Consider the following 21,274-nt stretch of genomic DNA (forward strand, 5'->3'; position numbering starts at 1 on the left):
AGGCTGGGTGAAGGTCAGTGCCGCGCAGACACCCAGCTCCCCCACCCCTGGATGGGGCCCCTGTGGCCAGAACCAAGTATTCCCTGGAAACTTCAGTTTCCACAGCAAATCTGTGCTCCCAGCCCAGCCACTGGCAACCATCTGCTGCTTCCTCTCACACACTCACGTGGCCTGTGCCTGTGGCTACATGGGCTATGGTGATGTGAGCAGAGGCCACATCCCAGCCTGACCCCAAACCAAAGGGTTGCCAGCTCCTGGGCCCCGGTGTGGCCTGCCTTCCAAAGGCTGTGCCCTGCCGGAGGCGTCCGCCTTCTCCCCATGGATTCGCAATCACGGGGTACACTGAGGCCCTAGGGCAGCTGGGAGACTGCAGTATCTAGCGCATGCCCCTCTTCCAGCTCAGGCTCCCCGGAGTGTGTCTGGGTTTTGTCAGGATGAGGTATTGCCCCAGTGAGGCCACCTCTAGGCCAGCTCCTGCCTCGGTTTGCAGCCTACAAAAGGCCAAGCAGAGGGTCTCCTGGAGGGGGAAATAATAATGGGTAATACCACTATGTTCTATTTCTATGAGGTATCCAGCTTATGAAATGTTTTCACACACAGTGTCTTATTTAAGCCTTACAACAACGTTGTGTCCATTTTACAGACGACAACGGGCTCCGAGAGAGCAAGAGGCCTGCATGGCGTTGCACAGGAAGTGGAGAGGCGTGGAACAGCGTGGTTCTTCCCGGCGCGCCCCAGCTGCCTGGCCTGGGCAGACCCTGCTGACGCTGTGCCCTGCTCTTCTCTCCCTCCTTTGACTCTGACTGCTTCCATTTGTTCTGATTTGCTTCATTTGGGGCCCACCCTCCACTGACACAGATTCCCGGGGCTCTCTGCCTATGCCGGCCCTTCGCCATCCCTTTCTGAGCACTGACTTCCTTTCCTGGCCCTCCTGCCTCAGTGGAACCCCACTGTCGCTCGAAGGCCAGTGGGGCAGCTCTTCACGCCCTCTCCACCCCAGCTGCCCCCTTAGCTTGTCACCGCTGGGCAGGGGAAGAGTGGACAACTTGGGGACAGTCGAGTGTAAGCAGAGGTTGGCTGCTCTGGGAAATCCAGGAGTGGGTAAGGAGGTTGGGACGTCATTATCAAGCCCGTAGAATTGTAGGCCTTGCCAGGCAAGGGGACCTAGGGTGACCAGCCCTCCGAATCCACTTGGAACTCTCCCAGTTTTAGCACTCAAAGTCTCATGTTCTGGAAAACCCCTCAGTCCTGGGCAAACTGGGGTGGTTGGTCACCCTAAACCTACCACACTCCCTGCTCTCCTCCCAAATAGTATTCATACAGCTTAATTTTGCCCGAGTCTGCTGTTTGGCTGCTTCCTCCATCAACCTACTTCGCCAACTGCCTTGCCTCCTGGGAGACATGTCCGTCTGTCCGTCTCCTCACACAGTCCTGCTTTGCGAGGGCTCGAATGCCTCTCTGTTGGGGGTGTAAGTGGAGCCTTCCAGGGAATGGGGAAGGGAGCAGGAACAAGAACAGGGTCTTGTGTAGGTCTCAGTGGGGGCCAAGGACACCCTTAATCCTCTCCTTGACTCTGGTCCCCGGGAAGCGTCCCAGGAGCCCATCCTCTTGGCTCTCACAATCAGAACTCCCGCATCCACACTCACCATTGTAGTGGGTTGAATTGTGGCACCCAAAAGATATGTCCAAGGCCTAATCCGCAGTACCTGTGAATGTGACCATATTTGGAAATAGGGTCTTGGCTGAGGTCATCCTGGACTTAGGGTGAGCCCTAAATCCAATGTCTGGGGTCCTTGTAAGAGGGAGATTTGATACACAGAGAGACGTAGAGGAGAAGGCCACGAGAAGATAGAGGCAGAGATGGGAGAGATGCTGCCACAAGCCAAGGAATGCTCGGAGCCCCGAAGCTGGGGAGGCATTTTCCCTTAGAGCCTTTGGAGGGTGTGGCCCTACTGACACCTTGATTTCAGACTTCTGGCCTCAGAATTGTGAGAGAACCGATCCCTATTGTTTTAAGCCCCGCATTAGTGGTAATTTGTCACGGCAGCCCTGACTGAGAATCACGGCTGCTACTTTCTTGTCTGGACTAGGCAGTGCCCCTCAAACTTCCAGGGGGTCATTTGTTTTGAGATGAGTGTGTCTGGAGAGGAGAGAAGAGGATACCAATGGCAGGGCTGGGGACCCAGATTTCCCCCTTGTTTCTGGCCCTGCCATCTGACAGGGCTGTTGTGAGTGTCAGGTGACATAACGCATGTTGACATCTTTGTTTTTTTGGTCCTGCTCATGGCCGAGCTCTTTGAGGCTGTCAGTTTCCTCAGAGCCAAATCTCACTGTGCTTGGAAGCTAAATGAATGCCTTTGTGAATGGTTAATGAAGGCAGCCTTGTTTTCCTATGCGTTGGAATGATGCAGAATGTGGCCCGGAGGCCGGGGGCATGGACTGGTCCCCGCAGGCAGTGGCCTGTGTGCAGGTGGGCACCTGCCTGGCGAGGCTATGGGGAGTTGAGACCTTACCTTGTACTTGGTGCCCAGGTTCAAGCAAACGTGCTTCTTTGGGTAGACGAAGTGGAAGATGATCTTTTCCTGGCTCCATATTTGTACCTTGATGTACCGGTTGATTTTCAAAGAGATGGACCGGAACGGGGGTGCGTGGACGTGGAGGCCCAGATCCCACCAGTTCCAGGCCAACTGGCGTTTGTTTTGTGGGAAGTAGTAGCACAGGGTTTGGCTCAGGTTCAACCTAGAGCAAGAAGGCATCAGGCAGCCACAGCGCTTGGCCCTGGGGCTAAGGGGCAGAGCCTCTCTGTGGCCACTCAGGCCTGCCCCTCCTCTCCCTCTCTCCTTCCTCTCTGGCTCACAAAGAGGCCGACAGGGGCTTGGCAGGTGGGAGTTCCAGTACGGAGGGTGAACCATATTGGAACTCCTTCAGCCCTGACCGTGTCCATGTTCAGTCTCCTCTTGTGCCCCCATTCTCTCCTTTCAGTCCCTGGGTCACACGAGCTCTTTACCTCGTCACGGCTTTGCTATGCTGTTCCCTCTGCCTGGAATGGTCTTCCCACCCTGCATGGCATGGCTGGCTCCGCTTACCTGTCAGGTCTCAGCCTAAATGCTGCCTCCTCAGAGAAGCCCTGTCCTGACCAGTCCCTCCGATTCCCTATATGAGTCACCATCTCGTCCCTTGTTACTTTCCTCCTTATAATTTATTGCTATATGCAGTTGATTCTTGTTATCCGTGGTAGTTAGGTTCTATAACATCACTTCAAACACAGAGTTAGTTAGTGGATACTGACGTATGTATGTCTATATCTCTCCAACATAGATGATCTTAAAGCCTAAAAACAACAAATTGTGGAAGATTCCAACTGGCCCCAGAGCTGGAGCTTCTTGCACTGTGCTGCCCTGCTCCCTCCCATCTCCATCCTCTGGTCACCTCTGTAGGAGCTGAAGCCAGAAGGCGGCGTGTGGCCTTGTTTGGCCTTAGCTGGGAGCGTGTGCATTAAGAGACTCAAAATTTTCACTACTCTGTGCATGTCCGTGACTCCATGTACATATAAATGTACCTATTTCCCCCGGAGCAGTGAGTTCAGTATTTGCTCATTAAGCGTTCACAGCAACTCTATACATTGATAACTACCGCAAATCATGACAATCGGCTGTACTTGTTTATCATGTGTTCACCGCCGCTAAAATGGAAAGGCAAGTGTGGTCCCGGCGGGCAGCGTTCCCTGATGAAATCCTGCTGCCCAGAGCTGTGCCTGGCTCCCAGGTAACCAGGAGTCAGATGAGTGAGGGTGGATGGGTTTCTCCTTCATCCAGCCCAGGCCCCACTCTCCTCTGAGCTGTTCTTTCTTGGTGTTTCAAACCCACCGTGTCTCTCTGGCCCTGACTTCTGCTTTTTGAACCCCACCAGGGCTGTCCCCAGACTCTGTGCTGCTGGGGCAGTGACGTCCTCGGGGATCGAATCCAGAGGGGAAGAGAATCTGAGACCCGGGCTAGTCAGGAGAAGGAAGGTTTGGGGAGCCTGGATCACTCGGGCCATGGACCAGGTCTTGAACGGGCTGCTCAGGGGCCTTGTAGGTCAGCTCAGAGGGGGAGGCCAGTGAAGGGCAGCCTTGTTCACCTCCAATAAGGAGAACCTCCTAGTCACTCCCAAATCCTAGATTCTCCTGCTGTCCCCATTGCCCATGGAACAAAGTGCCAACTCCTAAGTCCCTTCACCATCGGGCTGCAGCCTGTCTGAACTCATTCCTCTACTTAGACAAGAGGCTGCAAGCACGAACACAAATTAAAAACCTGGGCTCTGGAGCCAGGCTCTCTAGGTTCTAAGCCCAGCTCTGACGCTTGTAAGCTGTGTGACCTTGGGCCAGTCACTTAGGCTCTCTATGCTTCAGTTCCAACTGGAAAATGCAGATAATAATAGTACTTTATTCGTAGGGCTGTTGTGAAGATTAAATGCCTACACATAGCAATAACTTGGCAACATTAGAATTTTCTTATTATCATCGATGGAGAGGAGGGGAGGGAGTGGAATCTTCTCTCACTCTGCAGGGGAGCGGATCCCTGCCAGCTTCTAACCCGTTAAATGGCTCCCATCAGAGTTCTCACACTAGGCCCTCCCTCTCCCCCATGTCAGAGGTCCGCCCCTGCCCAGGGGACTGTTTCTGAGCTAAGGCTCCCTCAGGAAAAGGGGGTGTAGAACACCCAGAAATGTCTGAATCTGAAAGATCCTCCTCAGGGGTGTAAAGACCCCAAACTGTGGAACAGGTGGAACCCACCCACCAGGGACCCAAGTTCAGGCCGGTCTGGGGCCCCTACCGTGTGGGACCATTGAAGCCTGGTGGGAAGCCTGGTCTGAGATTCTTCCCGTGTGAGGCCTAGAGGTTGGGAGTGATGCTGGGGTTTAGTTTCCACACACCCAGCAAGCTCCAGCTGTGCCTTCTGCCTTCCCCGAGGAGATGGAAATCAAAAAGGACCCAGGGAATGTCCAGTGCTTGAAACAGCTTGGCTCGGGATCCTTCCCAGGGCCTGTGGTGCAATGGAGGAGCCCTCTGTCAGTGCAGACATGGGGCTGGAATTCGGGGAGCAGCCATGGAAATTTCTGGCCGGGATTAGGGTCTGCGGGCCCTGGTGGAACAGCTTTGTGCTCCCAAATGACCTGGAGGGTCTTTTCCACAAAACCTTTCTCCCAGTGACAGCAGGACTCCAGTTCTGACGATGAATTGCCTCAGGCACCAAGTCCTTCTGCTATGGGATCACGTTTTTCTCTGGTGTCGCTGCCCCTGGGGAATGAACCAGCTCGGGGGTGGGGGAGCCCATTCTGCCCTGCGGTATGACTTTTGGGGGTTTAGGGGAGAGTACACAGGGACAGTCCCTCTCTCATCCAGGTCTCCGTTGCCTGAAATGCCATCAGTAGAGCCATCTTCCTTTGGTTTAAGCCAAACTAGAGCACGACCCAGGTATGACGCAATTGCCCTTGGGGGAGACAGTACAGAAAGGTTTGGCAACTAACTGTTTACAGTTGAGGTGGAGAGGCTGCTGAGAGCAAGCGAGCAGCAGGCCTGTGGGCAGAGGGGCCAGGGCCTGCCAGGGGAATGAGGGGCGGGAGCTCTTCCCTTCCCCCACTCAGCAGGCTTGTCCAGCACCAGGAAGGAAGGGCAAGAAAAAAACGACAGTGACACTGTGGGGATAGGAGTAGGGGGCTCTCCTGCTGTGGGGGCAGCTGGGGAGCAAGGAGGGAAAGGCAGGGGCTGCCTGGTGGGAGGGCAGAGGGGCAGGCCAGTGAGGTCTCCCTGGGGGTGTCCTTGGCCTTGACACATAGCCCTGTAGACAGGATGCTGCATGGGCCATTTGTCGAGATTTGTGAGGCCCACTCTGAGCCTAACTGGTTTGCTTTCAGCACTGGACAGGCTCCTAGTTCTAAGCTGCCCCCATTTTCTCCAGTGGTGGAGGAGCTCCGGGTTGGAAGGGAAAGCCACCAGTATGCCTCTCGCTCTTGAGAACCCACTGGTCATGAAGTGGTGAGTACAGTTTCAGAAAAACTTCCAAGGCAAGAAGAAAGACAGCAGGTCTCAAGGAGAGAGATGGGAGCTGAGAAGTTGGGGGCCCCTGGACCATGAAGAGGCTATGAGGCCTGGAAGCAAGGCTGCTCTGGGGAAGAGAGATTGAACCACTGGTCACTGCTGTCTGCCAGGACAGGACATCTGGGCTCATTTCCTCAAGAAGTTGAGGCTTTCCTGGAATCCCAGCAACTGTCTGGGGTGTCAGCGCAACAGCCATCCACTCCTGACCGGAGGGGAGGACTGCGGACTGGGGGGTAGCTCTCTGTGGATTTTGATGAGGGCACAGATGGATTCTCTCAGTCTCCTGTCTTTATCTTAAGACCCTGAGCGAGTGCCACAGACGGGGCAGTGGAAGGCATGCTGACCTGGGCTCCCACAGCCAGCTGACCCACACGATCATCTGGGAAGCTTTCAAAGAATGAAGACCTTCAGCCCTACCCCAGACCAACTGAGTGAGAAGCTTGAGGGTGGGAGTCAGCCCTTCCCCAGCTCTGAGCATCATCCTGCCCCTTGGGTTTTAACGGCTTGAGATTCAGGGATAAGATGGGGTGTCTCTTGCATACTTTGATAATTTTTTAAAAAAGCTTTATTTTAGGCTGAGACAAGATGTCATAAAACTACTTGCCTATAGCTTTATGTATGGCTCAGGGCAAGTGAGCCATCATATTCTCTGAGCCTAAGTTTCCTTATCAGTAGATTTCCCCAAGGTCTCTCTCTCCTGGCCCTAAAATTAAGCGTGAGCAGGAAAGGAGACTCACTATATGTAGCCAGCTATCGCTTGAGACAATTAACTGAGTTTCTTGCCCCGCTCCTGGTGCTTCTGCCATCTAGTACCTTCTTCTACCTTTCAGACATCATCTTCTACACAAAGGGCCCTCATGGAGGACAAATATCTCTGAGAGCAAGTAGTCAACTAGGAAATGATGTTGAAGAAACTCAAAGAATATTTAAGAAAATAGTCTTAAAAATCAATGCCTGGAGACCGAGAATACTTTTTGGAATTAGAAAAAAAAAAAATTGGGCTTTGACTACCAAGAAGAAAGAAAGTATAAAGTTGATCCAAGGTAATATGCATTTCCCTCTCCATGACCACTTAGAATGGAAGGGGAGGAGGAAATCCTGAAAAGAGAGTGTGCTCACCCCAGAGAGATGGAGAAAAATTTTGAAGTGACTGAATTACTTTGAATCGCTCAGATGAAGTTTCCCCCCATTACCAGAAATGGGAACTTAAAATGAAGTTCGGGTACAATAAAATATTTAGAAGCTGCATTTTTGTGTACAATACACGTGTCCCCAAAACACTTACCACACCCTCTTCTCCGAGGCCCCCAGAACTGGGTCTTTCCAAGGTAATTCTCATGAGGTTTGACTCTCAAGAAGTGCAGAGGAGAGGAAGCCAGTAGGAGCGGTCGCTGTGAGTGTGTGGTTGCTCTTTCACCCATGGGGAAGCAATGGTGCAATAAGGACAGTGTGCCTTCTCTGAGGTCAAGGACTTGTCTTACTGGTCCATCATGATACCCATCTCCCCGTTTCCAACATGTGTGAGTCGGATGAATGAATTCACAAGGGAATAAAGACACAGACTTACCCAGTGAGGGGGAGGGCTGTGTAGACTGGGAGTCAAACCTTAACCACACTGCCTCTGCATGGGGAGGATGGTTTGGGACTCACGACCCACGCTTACCGGATTTCTCTGTTTTCATCATAGAAGGTGGCATGGCCAGAGCTGCTGACAAGAGCCCGAACATACTTTTCTTTACTATCTTCCAGAATGATGTATGTGAACACTGTCTCTTTCGTGCTGAGGACGAGCATAGCCAGGTTTCCTGATGGGTAACTGGGAGATGGTTAAGGCACAAGCAGTCCCTTGGGACCCCTGGACAAGGCAGAGCCCTTGGGAGGACACAGGCCTCAGTAAAACACATGCCTCAACCCTGAATCACAGACATTTTAGGTGCTGTATGTGTCAATATGAGTATACCCGTTCTCCAGTGGATACTATATCTGGCCTGATCCGTCAGGAAAGAGAATTTGGAAGACTTTCTCACTGGGGTAGAGAATTAATTTTCCATCACCTTTATGTACCTGGAAAGAAGAGACAAGCCTATGGAAAGTGCACGGTGCTGATGGTCCCAGTTCAGAGCACAGTGTTGGCACTAGAGTACTTGGGACTTGTCTACTGACTTTCTGTTGCCCACATGCCACCCTACCCATCACTACCACACCATCTCCACCATCAGCTTGCTGGGGAATCTGAAGAGGAAACCTCTCAGGGCTTCAGTACTTGTCCATGTGATGAGGAGGCTGAAATGGATTACTGTGTGTGTGTAGATTTTAAACTATCTTTCAATCTCTCTAATGGTTATTGGTTACATGCGTTTCCTAGGGTTGCCATAACAAAGTACCACAAACTGGGCAGTCTACACCTGCAGCCATTGATTCTCTCACAGTTGTGGAGGCCATAGGTCTGAGATCAAGGTGTCAGCAGGGTGGATTCTTTCCGGAGGCTCTGAGGAAGCATCTCTTCCACGTCTCTCTCCTGGCTTTTGGTGATGGCCCTCGATCCTTGTTCCTTGGCTTATTCGTGCATCACTCCAATCTCCGCCTCTGTGTTCACCTGGCTTCTCCCTGTCTCTGTGTCTTCACGTGGCCGTCTTCTTATGAGGACACCAGACATATTGGATTAGGGGCCCACCGCATTCCAGTATGACCTCATCCTAACTAACTACATCCTCAAAGGCCAGTTTTCCAAATAAGGTCACGTTCTGCGGCACTGGGGGTTAGGACTTGAACATATCTTTTTGGGAGGACACAGTTCAACCCATAACGTAGGTATTTTCAGGTTTTTAATTTCTTCTTTAATCAGTTTTGGTGAGTTATATTTTTCTAGGAAATTGTTCATTTTTTGTAATTTTTCAAATTTGTCATAAAAATTTTGTCATATAATGTTTAAAAAAATCCTCCACTATCTCTGTAGTTGTGTCCTCATCTTCATTCCTTATATTATTAATACCTTCTTCCTTTTTTTTCTGGATCAAACTTGTCTGATGATTTGCCTATTTTACTAGTCTTTTCAAAGAACCAGCTTTTGGTTTATTTATTCTATTATTTCCTTGTTTTCTAGTGCATCAATTTCTGCTCTTATCATTGATATACTTCTACTTTCTGTGGGTTTCTATATTACTCTATTTTATTTTTGTAATTATTTGAGTTGAATGTTGAGCTCATTGGTTTTCATCTTTCTTCTTCTTCATGGTCCCCTTCCGCTTCCTTCTTCTTTCATATAAACATTTAAAGCTATAACATTTGTCTCAAAATATTCTTTCAACTGTTTCCCACAAGTGAAGATACTTACCTTTCATTCCATTCTAAGTATTTTCAAATTTCCAATATGATTTATTCTTTGACACAGAAACTATTTACAAGTGTGTTTTTAAATTTGCAAATGTACGTGCTTTTGGTTGTGCTATTATTATTACTAATTAGAAAGCGTTGGGGTAAGAGGGCACAGTCTCTACGATATCAGCTCTTCAGTGTTCACTGAGACTTGTTGTGTGGCCTGGTGTGTGATCAATTATTGGAGCTGTTTCACGGGCCCTTGAAAAGGATGCATGTCCTCCAGCTGTCTCGTGTCCCCAGGGGTGTAGAACCCGGGCCCCCGGATTAACAGGACTCTGTTCTCTTCTTCCCACCCCTCCCTTCCAAGCACCCCCACCTCACCACACCCCGCTCACACTCTCACTCTTTTGGTTTTTCCGTTTCTATTTCAGGTATTGATTATTCCCTTACTTTCTGACACACTCTTCTTTGTGTTTAAAAGGACGCTTTTTACATTTCATCTAAATTTCCCAGGTGTTTGTAGCAGGAAGACTCTTCAGGTCATCTACAACCCCACATTCCTCTAATCAGGAGTAAGATCACTGGTTTTCAAACTATTATTTTTCCTTGTGAGGAAAATTTGCCCTGAGCTAACATCTGTTGCCAATCTTCCTTTTTTTTTTGTTTTCTTTGAGGAAGATTAGCTCTGAGCTAACATCTGTGCCAATCTTCCTCTACTTTGTACGTGGGACGCCTCACAGCATGGCTGTGTAGGTCTGCACCCAGGATCTGAACCTGTGAACCCAAGCTGCCGAAGCAGAGCATGTGGAACTTTAACCACTCAGCCACAGGTCCGGCCCTTCAAACTATTATTTTTCCAGTCGAAGCATCCCTTGTTCAAGAAAGCTTACAGCAGAATGCCCAAATCTAAGACAATAAAAGAAAGAGATGCACCTCTGTGTGGGGAGGGGCTGCTGTGGGCTCTCTAGGTCACAGCCTTTAAACGCCCAGGAAGCTGGGTGTCCAGCGAACACCACTCTGCAAGGTGATGGTCACTGTGTTGCCGACACATTGGGAGCTCTTTCTCCACACCCAGCACTGCGTTAAACGCTTTCCTTGCACAACACAATGACCCCCAAAAGTAGCACTATTTCAGAGAGGCTAAAAGACTTACCCAAAGTTATCCGGTGAGAGGAGAGCCAGACTCCAGCAATCAGCTCCCCTCCTTCCCCTGTAAGGCCTGCGGGCTTGTCTGTGGAAACATGCTGCCTCCCATCATTAAGCTCCCAGGTACCTCGCATATTCAGTCTATAAATCCTGCTCTTTTGTTTTTTTAACCTAAAAAAGTGCTTTGTAAGGACATCCATGCTTGGTTTGTTCTTGAAGGCTTGTAAGAAACTTCTAGATATTGCTCATGGGAGAGGATATTTGTATTTTAGGTCCTCTTTTCAAAAGCCACCTGAAAGCCAGACTTTGTCAAGATGCTTTCTGCTTCTCAAATTCACTTGTCATGTCATGATATTTTCCTAAAGATAAACACTCCATGGCAAAGGAAGAGCTCGGACACAGAGGGGGAGATGTCCCATTTTCTCTCACTGGGAAATAGATAATCAATGGCACATCTCAAAGCCTACCTCTCATCATCATTTGCTTGGGGACAGAGGATGAGGTTAAGCAACAACAGATAAGAGAGGAGACTACATCTCTGGCCCGTCCTTCAGTTCTACTGGAGAGAAGAGAGCACCTCACAGGCAGGACCCTGAGCTGTGCGATAGCTGCCACCTGTCCGTGAGATCGCCCTGCTGCCGTCTGTCTGGGAGCAATCCTGGACTGCTGTGGAGCTGCTGGCTCCCGGGCTGGCTGGGCTGGATTCTGCCTGAGCATCAGCACACATTCATGAACAGTGCTACCTGATTCAGCAAACTATTTGGAATTGATTGCCCATTTATAAAAACCAAAACACAAGCAAATGTCCCACTCCTCTTGGGCCTTTTGGGCAGCCCAATGTGGATGGTGGGTTATGAAGGATCCTCTGGTTAGAGATCTGGGTGAAAACCTTCCCCTGGGAGGATGTTCAAGATTGGTTGGGGGACAGAGAACACAGGAGCAACAGAGCCAAGGCAGGACAAGGCAGAGAGTGTGGGAAGAAGGGGGAGTTCACCAGGCTGATTGGAGCAAGAAACCAAGTAAGGTTTCATTAATGGATTGGGGGGAGGCCAGGGGGATGAGAGAGCCGAAAGCCTTCTCTGAGGGCTGCCAACACCCTTATCACTCATTGTCTGTTATGACCTGGAGCATCCCCTGACTCTCCCTTAACCCCTCTGTCCATAGGAGTTCTGACTGGTCCCACTGACTTCCCTTCCACATGCAGGCTCAAGAGGTGAGGGGACACTGAACTTCCATTCCTTCTCTGGAGGCTGAAAGAGTTCACACCTTGGTTGACAGTGTCAGTTTCTGGTTCTCTTTCATTTCTGCCACAAGTGAGGCCACGCTCATCATTTTAAGACTTTTTTTTTTTTAGGAATATTAGCCCTGAGCTAACATCTGCCACAAATCCTCCTCTTTTTGCTGAGAAAGACTGGCCCTGAGCTAACATCCGTGCCTATCTTCCTCTACTTTATATGTGGGATGGCTGCCACAGCATGGCTTGACAAGCGGTGCGTAGATCTGCACGTGGGATCCGAACTGGCGAACCCCGGGCCACTGAAGCGGAACCTGCGAACTTAGCCCCTGCGCTACGAGGCTGGCCTCCATCATTTTAAGATTTTTGATTGCTTTGCTACTTAGTGCAAACTGTTTCCATTTTCCTCTGGACACACAGCAGGAGTACACTTCCCAGCCCTCTTGCATCTAAATAGGATCATGTGACTTGTTTTGGTTAGCGGAATTTAAGCCTGGACCCTGTTTTCACTTCCTGTCCATGCAATTGGACACAAAGAACTCCAAGATGGTGGAGACCCATGATGAAAGAGCCCAGATCTCTGAGAGCCAGCCTTAAAGAGAGCCATTCAAAGAGCTATGAGATTCAAATCAGACATGACTGAGCAAGAAACATGCATTTGATAGCTTTGGGAATTGTTAGTTTCAGCAGCTAATTAGCATTGCCCTGACTAATGTGGGCTCTATGCCCATGCGACAGTCATTTCAATTTTTCTGGTTCTCATTTCAATTGTAAAGTGAAAATAATGATACCACACTTACCCCCCATGACTGTCGGGAAAAGCTAAGTTTACGTTATATGTGGAAGTGCTTTCTAACCTGCACGGTGTTACATGATGTGAGTTTCCATTAGCCTTCTTGTGTTCTCCAATTTAGTAAATGAGAACATTGCAGTTACTCAGCTGCTCAGGCCAAAATTCTTAGATTCATCCTTTTGTCTTCTCTTTCTCTCACACCTCATCTCCAATTCAACAGGGGGCCCTCTTGAGTCTTCCTTCAAAGAATATCCCAAATCGGCCTTCTCACCACCTCTACTGCCACCACCCCAGTAAAGATGCTCATTGTCTCTCACTTGAATTGATGCCCTGGGCTCCCAGCTGGATTTTATGCCTTTATTCTTACCCCCTTAAACCTATTCTCCATACAGCAGGCAGAAAGATCCTTCCAGAGCATAAGTCACACGATGTTCCTCCCCTGCTCTAGACCCTCCAATGACGTCACACCATCCTTAGGATAAAATCCAAAGTCTTACTATGACCCACAAGGCTCTACCTCATCTTGGCATCCAAGCACGTTCCCTATCCCTCTCTCACTTGCTCATAGCTGTCCTTGAGGCAAAGGCCTCAGGGCTTTTGCACTCGTTGCGCTGCCCAGCGTGGCCTTCCCCTAGGTATCCACAGGGCTCACACCCTCATTTTATGCACACCTAGGCTCGAATAGCATGTCCTTGACTGCTCTGCAGGTATGAGAGCAACTCCTCTCTCAGCGCAAGAACTCAAGAGCTCCTTACACTGCCTTTCCCCCATGGCACCCAGCAAGACCTGACATAGCAGTGAACAGTACTTTTGTATATTGACTGTCTCTTCAACCAGAACATAAGTTCCAGGGGCACAGGGCCTTTGTTTTGTTCATCCTTGGATCTCCAGCACCGAGAAGAGGGCCTGGGGCATAGCAGGTCCTAATATCTATTTACAGAAGGCATGAAGTCTATCACATCTTTCTAATTCCCGCCTCAATGCCCCTTTGTTGAGCTCCGGACCTGATTAGTAGCTTACTCTGAATGACTCTAATATCTTGAGGCTAGTTTTCACTCATGACTTTATAGTGTCCATCTTTATAAATATACCGTGTGATGGATTTTTAAAAATAGGCTTTGCTTTCCAGAGGAGGTCACAGCAAAATTGAGCGGAAAGTACAGAGATTTCCTTAAAACCCCCGTCCCCACAAACGTACACAGCCTCCTCCGTTATCAACATCCCAAAGCACAACATACATTCTTACAGTCAATGAACTTACACTGGCACATCATTATCACCCAAAGTCCATAGTTTACACTGGGGTTCATTCTTGGTGTCGTACATTCTATGTGTTTAGACAAATCTATAATGACATGTATCCATCACTACAGTATCAGACAGAGTATTTTCACTGCCCTAAAAATCCTCTATGCTCCGCCCATTCATCCCTCCCCCCAACCCCTGGCAACCACTGATCTTTTCGCTGTCTCCATAGTTTTGCCTTTTCCAGAATGTCATATAGCTGGAATCATACAGTATGTAGCCTTTTCAGATTGTCTTCCTTGACTCTCTATATTGGATATATTGGATACATTTTTCTTGTTTGTATTCACGTTGTGTATTGGTCCTGACAGCTCCCTGATGGTCTGTACGTGTCTCACTTGAGCCAAAAAAACCTACACAAAGTAAAAACGCCAGTGCATGGCCTCACTTACCTTAGTCTCGACCTTTACCCATTCTGTATCTACTTCTAATTTCTTCTTATGACGAACAACACGACTAGTTTTTTTGACTTCTCTCACAGGCTCCTTGACTTGTGCTGGCTGACTCAATAAACGAAATGTGATAGTCTCTGCAGCTTTGGTGTTGAGTAGGACTTTAGTAGAAAAGAGAAAGAAAACTTAGATCTATTTCTCTTAAGGTGCCTGAGGGTTTAAGATATGGGCCATATTCCCCCAAGTAAAGGAGGCTGCCGGGGAGTAGAAAGAGCAAGCCTTTGGAGAGAGACATGTAGGGGCTGAATTTTCAGCTCTCTCATTTTCTTTCGTTGAACACACATTTATCACGGGCCTACAGTGTGCCAGCCCAGTGTTGGATGCTAGATACCATGGTGAAGACCACCCAGTCCAGAGATGTGAGGAGTGTGTGTGGGGGAACATGCCAGCCACATGCCGATAACAAGCATGGCTGCTCATTGTGTTAACTGAAAACTTAGGCTATCGTGGGGAGTTGTTAAAAAAAGGAAACAGATCTTAAACATGTTATTTTAACTTAAAACATAAATGTGTATGAGCGTACCATTTTTAAACGCAGGGCAAGGTCTTTCCTTTGTGTGTGGTCTGATGATGGGCTCTGTGATCACTTTTGCTCAAACCACATTCATAATTTATTATCTATAATTTTCAGTCTTGGTGAGTTCTAAATAGTCTGAATGCAGAATTACAAACTTTAAAAATTTTTTCTATATATTCTCCAATCTTTTATGTATGTTTTGGTCCACATCTAGTTCAAAGAAGTTTTTTTTTAAAGCTATTTTCTTATTGAGTCTTCTTAAAGCATTCAATTTAGTTTTCATAGCAAGAACGTTTCTTTTTATCTTCATTTCTGTTCATTTTAGTAACAGTTGAATTTTGGAACTAAACTACCATGGACAAACTAGGGACAATGCTCGCTCCCAGTGACTCTTGGTCGGTGTCTGACAATCAGTGGGAGCAGCCGTGGCTGGAGCAGTGGGGAGGGACTTCCAGCTGGTCAGTATCAGCCAGGACACTCTTCACGGTAAAAGGCGGCTGGGTCTCTCAACAACTAGTTTAGGGGGAGGTCAGTTAAGAGAGCTTAGTTGTTTCACCATTGGGGGTCAACACAGTGTTGGAAGAGGTCATGGAGAGGACGTGACCGCTAGTTGACCTGCGATTGGAGGCTGCTCAGCTTTCCCCTGTCCTTGGAATGTACGTTCTCCCCACCGTGACCACGGTGAGAGCTGTTTCCAAGGATGCAGCCTGGAGAATAATGTGTTGTTGAAACCATCTGGACTGAATATGTGACTGAAGCCAGGCAGGGCCTCTAGATAAACTTGAAGATGCTGGCGAGTGGGTGCGGAGACCTCCTGGTCCTGTGGCCACCCAAGAGAAGCCTCCTATGTCAGTCCCCTTGCTTCGGAAGCCTGCCGCTTACCAATCTGGAGTGGTCTGCCTGTTCCTCGGTTTCTCCTTGCCCTCTGAGTACGGGGGCCAGTTTTAAATTTCACCGGGCTAACTCCTGAGTTTGCAAACCAACACACAGGGTGCCATGGAGCTCCCTGGAGGGAACTCAACCCGTCCCGGAGTTTGAGGGGAACTTCTCATGGAAGTTAAGTCTCTAAAGTGCAAGGGGGAGTTCCCAGCATAAGGACTGTATGGTTGAAGGCTGGAGTGGGAACGGGCTAGTGGTGCCAGATGACTCAGGAGAGCAGGCAGGGCTAGTTGATTCCTTTATTCACTCACTCAGGAAAGATCTACTGTGCACCTGTGTGCCAAGAACTACGCTAGGTATCAGGGATGCCATGGTCCCTGCCGTCCATTCTAGCAGGGGAAATAGATGCTGAAGAAGTGAACAGATAAAAGTGTCCTATACCAGATGGCTAGGAATGCTCTGAAGAAAAATTAAGCAGGGTGAGAAGGATGGAAAACGCTGTGCATGCTCGTGTGTGTGAGTACGTGCACACACAGGTTTATAAAGAGCAGTGGAGAGACTATTTCTGAGAAAGTGCCGTTTAAGCAGAGACCCAAATAAAGAGCTGGAGTAAGCCGCAAGGATGTGGCAGAGAGGACTGCCCTAGGCAGAGGAACAGCAAGTAAACAGGCCCTGTGGCTGTGGATGCCTGGCCTATTGATGAATAACAGAAAAGCCAGTGTGTCTGGAGAGGAAAAAAGGAAGGCCTTCTAAGCTGCAGGAGGAATAGGGGCATTTTCCTGGAGGCAATGGAGGGCCAATGAAGAGTTTTAAAAAGATTATGCTGGAAACAATGTGAAGAAAAGACTGAGAGGGGAGAAAATGGGAGTCCGGGAGACAAAGGAGATCTTCCAGGGGAGAGAGGAAGGTTCTGAGGGGGTGTCAGTGAGACTGTAGAGAGGGTGGGATGGGGTCAGGGAGGAGAATCAAGGACCACGGCACTTCTGAGGAGCTCCAGAGGCCACTAATCAGAGCTCCGAGAGGGAGCTTTTCCTCAGGAAGGCGAGGAGAGAGAGGTGGGCAGGGGCAGGGGCGCTTGGAGATCTTTGTAAGAAGTGTGGAAGCGGGTCTCAGTCTCCCTCTGAGGAGCACCTTCTGCAGGGCTTGCTTACAGAATCGTCATGATTTGTCAGAGAGGAAAAGCTGAAGTGAGCCCAGCCTCTGTTCCTGAGCACCAATTAGAAATTAAGAGTGTGCATTTCTGAAATGGCAGTGATAAAAGAGGACCTTTATATGCTCATTTTTTTCCCCTGTCAGAATGCTAAAATCACAGACATTCTGGTTTGTGTTGCACGTTGGCTCTGCCAACGTGGGAGGCTTTAGGCTGCCTTTCATTTTTTTTTTTTTTTGAGGAAGATTAGCCCTGAGCTAACTGCTGCCGATCCTCCTCTTTTTTGCTGAGGAAGCCTGGCCCTGAGCTAACATCTGTGCCCATCTTCCTCTAGTTTATATGTGGGACACCTACCTCAGCATCGCGTGCCAAGCGATGCCATGTCCGCACCCAGGATCCGAAGCAGCGAATCCCAGGCCGCCCAGAAGCGGAACGTGCAAACTTAACCGCTGCACCACTGGGCCCACCCGAGGCTGCCTTTCTGAGCCTCAGTTTCCTTAAAATGGGATAATGCTGCCTACAGAGATGTATCGGGTTCCTGTGAAATAATGCTGCCCAGTGCCCGCCACCTCGTACAATGCCAGTGCATCTGTGTCCCACACACAGGGAGCTTGCAGTTTGCACGGTTCAGGATACATGCTGTGTAGTGTCCTCCCACTTCTTTTCCCTTGACTAGATGGTTCTGAACAGGAAAGGCTACACAATCTGAGGGGCCCCATGCAAAATGAAAATACAGGGGTCCTTGTTCTGAAGTTATTAAGAATTTCAGGACAGTGACAGCAGAGCACTAAACCAAGCACAGGGTCCTCCTAAGTGTGGGGCCCTGTGAGACTGCCGAGATCACAAGTCCAAGAAGTCACCTTGGTGTGGGAATCAGAGTGTTCAGAGACATGGGGCTGTGGGCCTGGAATATGGAATAGTGGTCTGGATACTGGAAGTAAATGAGTTTGTATCTGAAAGGAACTAGAAGGTTTCTTTGGGACAGGCTACAAAGAGAACATGGAGGGGATGCCTCTTGGCAATTAGAAATGTTGCTTTTTTTTTTTTTTTTGAGGAAGATTAGCCCTGAGCTAACATCTGCTGCAAATCCTCCTCTTTTTGCTGAGGAAGACTGGCCCTGAGCTAACATCTGTGCCCATCTTCCTCTACTTTATATGTGGGACACCTACGACAGCATGGCTTGCCAAGTGGTGCCATGTCCGTACCCAGGATATGAACCGGGGAACCCCAGGCCGCTGAAGTGGAACATGGGCACTTAACCACTATGCCACCAGGCCAGCCCCGAAATGTTACCTTTTTTATATAAAAAAGTTCAAACCTTCTAGGCTTCAGTTGTCCAGAAAGGCAGGGAGTGGGCAGGGGTGGTGGTGAGGCGCTATGGGGAATCTGGCCCTATCAAATTCCACTCTCCAGTTGGAAGTTCTACCCTGGGCATGGGACAGTAGAGTGTCCTGAAAGGCCTCAATTTCCCAAAAGGTGCAAAAAAATCATGCATGCCTACATCTTTTCAAAGAACACTTATTGAGTGCCTACTGCATGCCTTGCTGAAGTGCCAAGGAATGAAAGACACAGGTGTCTTCAGCCCAGAGGGAACAGAAATATAGGCAGTGAGAAGTATAGCATAATAAGTGTATTAGACATTTGTTGCTGTGTTTTTGGCTGCTAAGCATGAAGCCCCCTCCTTGTTTTGGGGGTACCACATTGTGTGAGTCTTGGTGGGAGGCAGGGCCCTCTCGCTATAGAAACTGAAAGTGGTGATTCCTTCTTCTCCCTGCACTAACTCCAAGGAGGACATGAGACCTAGGCTGAGAAGCCTCCCACTTTTTCTTCTCCAGTCACACTAGCCTTTCATCGTTCATTGAACATGCCAATGGCATGAATACTAGTTTTGTCCTGAGAGGTCTTGGGCAGAGTGTGGCTCATGCGCACACAATAGCTGGGTGATCTCAGGCAAGTCACTTAGCCTTTCTGAGCCTTAGTTTCTTTATCCTACTTCACATGATTATGAAGATTAATTTGAATCAGAGAGTGCATATGAAAGTACTTAGCCCCTAGCAGTTATTCCATAAGAGTTAGGTCAGGGGCATAAATTGGTATTTGGGGACTGAAGCACTGTCTTAGGAGGGAATCTGTGGCAGCCTTAGCTCAGCAAGAAAAAGTATCATGACTGATTAGCTATGTCTGCCATGGGTATGGTTGCCAATTCTATGTTTGTTGGATCCAGTAACCTGAAAGATGTTCCATATGGTGGTTTTGAATTTCTGAATCAAGTAGCCTGATAGGTTAAGCTCTTGGTCCAAGTTTTTCATGATTAGACCCCAAAACTGGCAACCTCCATGACTGGGAAATCTGAACAGCTGGACCTCAAAAGCCTTCAGTATCTGGTAAAAGGGCTCTTTCTTTCCCAAACTCTGTGTTAATAGTGACTTCTTAGAGCCCCTCAAATCTACAATGATACCTTCCCGTGTGGTCCCATGGCATCCCCTCCCCACCACAGTGGTGACCATTCTATAAGCAAACTTTCTGCTTCCTTGTCTATCCTCCCCACCCCTACCCATCCACCCCACCACCCCCACCAAAGGAGGAGCCCGTTAAGCTCCCAGACTGTGTCCATCTTGCTCGGTATTTCATCTGGCTGCTGGGACCTTACTAGCTCAGCAGGTGCTCAAGTGAGGGGACAGGGGTTTCTGCCTCCTTTATGGTACACAGCAGAAGGTGAGAGGCAGCGAGACTCACACAGGAGAGCCAGTCACAGGATGGAAATGGTAGAGGGGTCCTTACTTTCACGTTTCTTCATAATCCAGGTGAATATTTCTCTGTATTTTTCAAAATTTTTCTTCAACCTAAAAGTAATGTGAATTACCTTTAAAAGCTGGGACTAACTTCACATTTACATGTGTAGACAGTGCTAGAGCCCGCTCAGTCTTTTTCATAGATGGAAAGTTGGGCTGATGGCTCTGCTTTTGGACCCAGTTTTTCTGAAAGCCACACTAAGGCACAGCTTTTCAAAACAATCACAACCTTAACCCTCTCTCAAGTCAATATACAAAGCGAGTCACCCTGGCCTTCCAATAGCTTGGACCGTTCTACTCCCAAACAAGGGTGGACGCCAGGGGCAGCTGCGTTCCCTGGTTCTCAGATCAGAGCCCCTTTGAAAGGGAATTCACAAGAAACAGTGAGCTTCCAGGGCTTAACTGGATCTGAGAAGGCCTTTGATGTGACAGATTTTGAGTTCTCAGTTCAGATTCCTCGAAGAGAGGATAATAATTTAACCCTGAGTAACCCCAGGAAGCAAATACCCTTGGCTGGAAAGGGCTGAGCAGTTTTACCTGGAAGTTAGTGGAGGTTTACTATTTATATTTTAGAGGCAACAGTGGAACTTGAGAATGAGCTCTTCATGGCCCGTCTGTACCAAACGTTATTTGCTTTATTTGCAAAGGTTTGAATGAAATTGAAGCGGTTACCGAGCTTACCATCACCTGTGAAAGAATGAGGACCGAGGAGTGGGTGGGATGAGGCTGTCCCGCAGGCTGAGAGCAGGATGTCAAATGTATGCAAGAGTTAAATTCCCGGGAGGGGATCCAGCCAGAGGCATCCAATGTCCTTTTGGGAAGCTTCTCCCCTTGGCCCTTTGCCCACCTTTGCAACCTGGTGGAATCCTTACCAGCTAGCTCCTCAACGGCAGAGACTCTGGGGTACACACTACTGTATAGACCAGCATGCAGTAGATCAGCACACGGTAGGTGCTCAGGAAATATTTGTTGAGTGCAATCAGGTTGGAATGAGCCTCCAACAAAGGCTTAAATGGGAAGGAATGGGGGAAATGTCACATACGAGGCTGGATCACTCACCAGGATGTTATTCAGTGTTTGTTTCTGCAGTTGTATAAGGGTCTGACAGCTTGGATGTTCTTTGTGTTCTGCTCTGTGTATTTCGCCTTCCCCTTTCCTAGAGAAACTTTGGGGGTTTCTGGCCCCTGGACTCTTACTGAGTCCAGAGCAGAAGTTGCTGGCAGTCAGTTTCTTTTCCTGATCTTTGTGAAAGCCTCAACTTGCCAAGGAGGTTATGCAGGGCATCCCCCACCCCCACAGCCTGTTCCTTGGTCCCACTGCTGAGTGTCTGCAACGGACCCATGGGAGGCCTGAATACGCACCTCGCTCGCCAAGGTTTCTGACAGCAGGATAAATGAAAACCGGGGCTCCCGTGAATCATGGGCCGGGTGTACGAACGGGGTTCTAGAACATTTTGTGACTTAGGACCATGCCAACTAGAAAGACTCAGTACCAGCAAGAGTCTGTGATTTCCCACTCCAAATAGGGTCTCTGGCCACAACTCCCAGGTCAGTGAAGCCTGTGGCTGTTCCCCTCCAGGGAGCATGGAAAAGCATCGGCCAGCCCAGGA

The 21,274-nt window shown here is 48.9% G+C and overlaps 1 protein-coding gene across 4 annotated transcripts in view; it reads right to left on the reverse strand.

Moving 5' to 3' along the window:
• The window catches only part of ERICH6B (glutamate rich 6B), a 64,989-nt gene that overhangs the window by 563 nt on the left and 43,152 nt on the right, over window positions 1–21,274 (reverse strand). For all 4 annotated transcript variants that reach the window (XM_046665162.1, XM_046665164.1, XM_046665163.1 and 1 more), the window contains 5 exons: window positions 19,655–19,716; window positions 14,268–14,428; window positions 8,058–8,143; window positions 7,743–7,895; window positions 2,514–2,739 (listed from right to left, as the gene is read on the reverse strand). In XM_046665162.1, the coding sequence (XP_046521118.1) occupies window positions 2,514–2,739; window positions 7,743–7,895; window positions 8,058–8,143; window positions 14,268–14,428; window positions 19,655–19,716 (688 nt within the window). The remainder of the gene's footprint in view (window positions 1–2,513; window positions 2,740–7,742; window positions 7,896–8,057; window positions 8,144–14,267; window positions 14,429–19,654; window positions 19,717–21,274) is intronic.

This window comes from Equus quagga, chromosome 6 (assembly GCF_021613505.1).
Source record: "Equus quagga isolate Etosha38 chromosome 6, UCLA_HA_Equagga_1.0, whole genome shotgun sequence".
Lineage (NCBI taxonomy): Eukaryota > Metazoa > Chordata > Mammalia > Perissodactyla > Equidae > Equus > Equus quagga.